We start from the raw sequence: 6,256 nt of genomic DNA, 5'->3' as shown, positions 1-6,256 counted from the left end.
ATATTAATAAAAAAATAAATTACATAATCCGTCAGTACTCCACGTGACGATTTTTTAAGCCTAATTAATTCATCATTAGTGCATATTTACTGTAGCAACATTGTCAAATCATGGACTAATTAGGCTCAAAAGATTCGTCTCGTAAATTAGTCGCAAACTATGTAATTAGTTTTGTAATTAATCTATATTTGATACTCTATGCATGTGTCCAAACATCTAATAGGACAACGACTAAAATTTAGGAGGAATAACCAATCACCCCTTTAGTGCAGTGACTCCATTGCCTAGAAACCAGGTGGTGATAGATCAACTCGTCCTATTCCATAAATCAAACATAAAATTGAGGATCGGGAAAAAGACAGCACCTCATTCGTCAAGCCAAACATCCTACAATTGCAACTACCTCGGAATCGCATGTTTCCAGACAAGACTAGGAAATGATTCCAAGACCATTTTCCTTCACCATATTTTCTCAGATAAGGTCAGACACTCTGAGCTACACAGTCAATAAAACAATCAGGTAAACAGCCAGGAGAAACACTGCCAACAAAGCTTTACACTACGAACTTCTAGTCTTCAATTAATCATGTACTAGATTACAAACTGCCATGAACCTAAGAATAGGTCTGTTTCAGACTAACCCAGGGCAGTAGTTTTTACTACCCAGCCGTCCTTTTCACTGGACAGAGAATGCCATTGCATGAGATTGACACCGATGATCTGCAAAAGAGAGTAGTAGATAAACAATCAATAGATCATTTAAGAGAACAGTAGCAATCAAATTGTACCATCAAGGTTTACTTATTTCAACAAATACGAAAAATAATAAGTCAACAGGACCTGTTTTCTTTAAAATACGCATGAAAACATTAGCTACTTAACAAGAGAGCTTCCCATTAGTTTAAAAGAACAAACAATAAATCGAGTTTCTGAGCCTTATTAGTTTGGATGGACTATTTGCCTCTACCTCCTCTATTTGGTTTGGGATATCATTCTTATTCTCAATTATTACTACAGTTAGAGGCCTGACCCAAATGTGAGACCGCCAATTTCACAATACTTCACCTGTGACTTCTAATAGAAGGTGATAAATACTTATATTGAAAAAATGAACTCGGGTCATAAATTACATAGATGGTATTTTAGAATGACACAGAATGCAAATGTAACTGCAGCAACAATCATGTTAATAAATAAGACAATCCATCTGGATGGCACATTACAGTTAGGCTCTCTTACAGTGAAATGAACACGCATTCAGTCTATTTTACATATATACCACAAATCAGACAAAGGATTTTTGGACCATCATTGGCTCATTGCCCACAGTTCATGAGTCGAGAGGATCTTCAAAAGTATCAGCGTTGAAAATTCATGCCTTAGTGGCTTGTTGGGCTTATAGACTTATAGACACAAAAGGTAGTTTCACCAGACAAGCTTATTTCTTGGTGGCTGTACAAGCACCTTAGAACAAAACAGGTGGTTCCTCAACTATACCTTAATATATGTAAAGCTACTTTCAGCACTTCATGCCAGGAGTAGTAAAGCATAGAAAACCAATCTGGACCTCAAACCCAGAGAAGCGTCAGACAATATCAAGGCCTACAGTCTAGGATTCAAAATCTCAGTAGTAGGTTATTGCATATTTTTCCAGTACACGTTAGATTGTTTTGGTTTAGCTAGCTTGAACTCTTTATAGTAATATGTTGTCAGAAGCTTGAAGTTTCTAACAATTTCAAAGAACAATAACACAATATTTAATTTCTCCCGGAGAGTTAAGGTCTGGAGTTGATTACAAGATCAACTAACAAATCCAGAGATCCTCTACAAACATACATCTTATCAAGCGAAACATTTGTTCATCCTGTGGGTTACACTTTGGACAAGTAGTGACAAAACTAGATTCCATATTTTAACTCAGCACAGAGTTCAGAGTCACACATAAATATCATAAATACAGCAGCAAAATCATACAGATCCAAAATATTCTTATAAAATCTTAACAGATCACCAGCATAACTTCCCATCGCAAGTATTTAGGTATTTATTATGGGCAAAAGCCACTTCAAATTTACATGTATATAATAACCCAAAATAAAAATGTCAAATGCACACTAAGAATGAGTGTTAAAAAGACTTAAAAAAACTAAAAACCTCAAGCTGGTTTGTGCCTATATTTGCATAGAATTCTTGTCAGTCTCACCTGAGTTAGGATCACCTACATACATATAAACAACTATCTCCATTCTTCTGAGCATGTCGTTTTTATATCAACAGCAGTTTCAAACACATAAGTGCTAGTACTTTCCTAACTATAAGCTAGCAAAATGTCAAAAAAAAAACGATATAGAATTACTTTGGTCAACACAAGTACAATTATAATTTCTCTGCACACTGAAAATATTGCCATCATTGTCACTCAACAAATCTAAATTATTGTACACATACCATGGGACAAGTTTGAAAAGGTTATCAGCGTGCATCGTAGGAAAACACAAGGTCATAGCACACATCCCGCCTACAGTGATATACACATACACCCTGTCTACAGTGATATACTAGCATACATGCAGATACTTGAGATACCAAAAGCCAATAATAGCGCTAACAGTAACGAGAGACGAAATCATACAAGATTCTCAATCACAAGCTAGAGGCACCAAAGATTGTTATGCTCCAGCAAATTAGACTCGAACAGATTAATCCATTCTTAAGATCATAAGTACAAGCATTCAAAAAATATCTCTCTAATAACGCATAACAGCCTTGTCGATAACTGAAACATGAGCATTATCCACGGTAGAATTACAATGTCTTAACATAGCCATTGAACAAAAGAAAAGGAACAGTAGCCTAGGGCAATGCTAATCTAAAATTCAGACTTTACCTAGACTCTTCCTCAATATCAGAGGAAGGTGGAGGTGGAGACGAAAGGCAGCGCAGCAACGGTGGCAACCAACTCCATCGCACCAGCACCCTCGGCAGCACCCCCTGTAGTCTTCTTTGTACGCTTTGCTCTAGCCAGCTTCACATGGGCATCGACGAAATTCTCCATACGTTTCACCTCCAATTGCTTCAGGAATTCAATTCGCTGCAGCTCCATCTCCACCGCATGCTTTTGCTTAGCACTCTCCACACGCTCATACATCTCCGCAAAAGCTTCGATCGCCCTTGCTAGCTCCCTGAAACCTTTGTCAGCACTGCTGCGGGCCTCATCTTTGCTGCGCTTCCTGTTACTGCCAGAGAGCGATGACATCGAACGCGAAGGCGACCGGGGCGAATTGTGATTGTTGTTGCCTCCGGCATCATCAGAGTCCTCTGAATCAGACACAGCAGCCGCCGCAGCCGCAGCTTCCTTCTGGATGAGGGCAGCAGCAGGGAGCGGGGACCCACGGCGGTAATTGGGTAGAGGCAAAGCCATAGGCGGCGGCGGGGAGGATGATGACGGCGAAGGCGATGGGGGCCTCCGCACGGCTGGTGGATGCAAGGGCAAAGCGAATTGTGGACCCTGCGACGGCAAGGGCCTCTTGGAGGCGGAGGTGCTGAGGGTGGGGCCGACGAGGCGGTCGAGCTCGGGAAAGAAGGACCAGCCGGACGGCGCGTTGCGGGCGAGCTCGGCCTTGTACTTCTTCTTGAGGGTATCGACGCGGTTCTTGCACTGCACGTCGGTGCGCGGCGGGCGGCGGCGCGCGGACGCTCCCCGGCGCGTGTTGACGGCGTCCGCCACCTCCTGCCACTGCTTCTGGCGCAGGTTGCCGCGGTTGAGCTCGACGTAGCGGCTGCCCCAGGCGGCGACGAGCGCCGCCGTCTCGCCGTCGCTCCAGCAGTCCTCCCTGTAGGGCAGGTTGGGATTGGGCGGCGGCAGCTTGACCCCTCCTCCTCCACCGCCCACCGACGCCGCCGCAGCCGCCGCGGCCATCGCCATCTCCCTCACCTCCATCTCGCTCTCCGGCGCCCGGAATCAGATCTCGCGCCGAACCCTAGCCCGAGAAGGCGACGAGCACGGAAGTCGTGGTGCTGGCGTGAATTGGGGGTGCGGGCGGTGAGGCGGGGGCGGGTGGAATAAAAGGACACGGCGAGGGGGAGGGGGGTGGGGCGCCGGCCGAGGACGGCACGCGCGTCGCACGTGACGACGCGGTGGGGCGACCTGACCTGACCGGCGGGGGCAGGGCATCGTGGTGACCCGATCGGAGACGTGCCGCCGTTTGATGCGTTTGACCGGGTAACCGGCGAAAGCGAGGCCGGTCGGTTTTGGGTTCGGAGAGGGAGAGAGGTGGGTGGGGATAAAGACGCGACGCGAGGGAGAGCACGGCCTGCAGCGTCGTAGCGCAGGCGGGCAGGGCAGGGCAGGCGAGGCGACAGCCCACCGGGGTCCGCCGGTCCGGAGACCGGACGGCACACGGTGGCGGCAGTAAATTACTGGCGTGCCCCCAGGGGGATGGCGGGCGGCAGGGGCAGGGCGGGGAGTTCGCGCGGCCTCAGGGCACGGGAGGCGCGCGGGCGCGGGTGTGTCAGGTGGGGGGCGTGGGATCGCGGGTGACTGCTGAGGTGGTCGCCGTTGGTCGGCTTGCGTTCAGGCGCCGAAAGAGGAGGAGAGAGAAGGGAGCGAAGCGAGAAGCACAGTGGTGGCGGGCCGGCGAGAGGGGAAGGGGAGCGGAGAGAGAAGACAACCACTCAGCTCGGCGCGCTTGCGGTGCGGGGTGGGTGACGGGGTCTGGTGGGCCCGCGTGCGGGGTGGCGGGCAATTATTGTCGTCTCTGTTGGTGGAAGCGACCGCCGACTGGCGACTGGCGTGGCGACGTTGCCCGGCAAAGAGGACGGCACGGCGCGGCGCGGCAGATTGCGCTTGCCGCTGCGGACCTCGGCTGGACGTGGGGTCTGCCGCGATGCTAAATCATCGGCGCATCGTCTTCATCCGTCCGTAGCAGATTCAAATATATGTGCATCATTTCACGTCTCTATGAGACGTGTAGCCGTCAAAACTTACTTCTGGTGCCTTGGTCTAAGTGGAGAAATGGTCATTTTAAACATGTAAAATAAATTAAACATCATTTGCTTAGGTTCATTACGATAGAAATAGTGTTGTCCATAACTATGATTTTTTTTCTCGAATACACAAAAGCTTTGCGTATCAGTGGATTAAGTAGAAGAGTTTAGACAAGCATACAGCGCGCTTGTATCGAGCGCCGAAGGAGGTCAATCTAACACAGCCGTTATAACTATGATTAATTTATTCACAAACGCAACACATGCGACCCATCCGCGCGTCACCGACAGAGGAAGAAGATCTCAAGTTCAAGCTAGGGGATCTAGTCATCGACGGCAGTAGAAGGGGTTTAGGGGCGAACAATCGCAACCCGGCGATGGTGGTGGTCGAGATAGAGGATAGGACGGGGCGGCTAGGGCACAACCCATGGAGGCGGTGGGAGACAACAGCGGTCGGCACTAAACGAGTGGTCTCCGGTGTCCTTGTGATTATGGAGGACAGGGTCGAGGGACGCGGGAGCCGTGATCGCGCCGTGGAGATAAAGGAAGTGCTAAGGGGTGGGCGGCATAGACGCCGAGGTCGGGCGAGGGTGCTAGTATGGATGAAGACGGGCCGTGCGCTTGACGAATCGTGCAACCGATTGCACCTTAACTTCATTGTTAATTATTTTATTTGGAGACGATGTATTTATTAAATTCAAGACGATTGCGATGACTTTATATTAGTCTAAAATCTGTTCAGTGGTCTCTTTAAATAGTCAAGATGTGTGCGGGTACCGTTCTACGCAAGAAAGAAAAAAGCTTTGAATCGTTGAATGTTTTTTTGAGGATATTTAAACAACCTTCTATGTTTAGAGGAGTTGCTTAACGGGAAAATGGTTTTGCTTCGCACGGTCACGCAGGTGGCAAACCTCCTCTCCTTCAGCTGCCGTTCACCTCACCGCCCGTCGTCCACGGCCGTCTCTTTTGAGCCTCGATGGAATCAGGAAGAACAGCCATACTTTCCTTGGCTGGCCCGTTCGAAGTCCAAAACACCGCCGAGAACGCGTAGATCTCGACGCGGCCGACGGAAATCGGAGTACGAGTACCTACTCGCCCGGAGTCGATAACAAGGACCGGGGACCACACCTTGGCGGCCACGAAAAGTACACGTACCAGCCGCTCCACACGACCACACCGGAGGCCGCCACCGCCCGTCCGTGAAGGCCGGCCACGCCCTGGCGCGTCTCCGTTCGGTGTACGTGGCCAGCGCGCGCCTCTCCCTCCACGG

General features: G+C 48.9%; 1 protein-coding gene across 1 annotated transcript; it reads right to left on the bottom strand.

Annotated features, from left to right (window-relative positions):
• Positions 1-299: 299 nt before the first annotated feature.
• Positions 300-4,657, bottom strand: LOC136516367 (trihelix transcription factor ENAP2-like). The gene is made up of 2 exons (XM_066509751.1): positions 2,888-4,657; positions 300-720 (listed from the first exon to the last, which is right to left on the bottom strand). The coding sequence occupies exon 1, from the start codon at positions 3,938-3,940 to the stop codon at positions 2,906-2,908; it is 1,035 nt and encodes a 344-aa protein (XP_066365848.1). The 5' UTR covers positions 3,941-4,657; the 3' UTR covers positions 300-720; positions 2,888-2,905.
• Between the last annotated feature and the right edge of the window lie 1,599 nt (positions 4,658-6,256).

Source organism: Miscanthus floridulus, chromosome 17 (genome assembly GCF_019320115.1).
Source record: "Miscanthus floridulus cultivar M001 chromosome 17, ASM1932011v1, whole genome shotgun sequence".
NCBI lineage: Eukaryota > Viridiplantae > Streptophyta > Magnoliopsida > Poales > Poaceae > Miscanthus > Miscanthus floridulus.
Note: the sequence above shows the minus strand (reverse complement) of the source record. Positions and strands in the feature narration are given on the sequence as shown.

Coding starts and splice junctions, on each gene's coding strand:
- LOC136516367 (XM_066509751.1), bottom strand. CDS start 3,940: ATGGAGGTGAGGGAGATGGCGATGGCCGCGGCGGCTGCGGCGGCGTCG.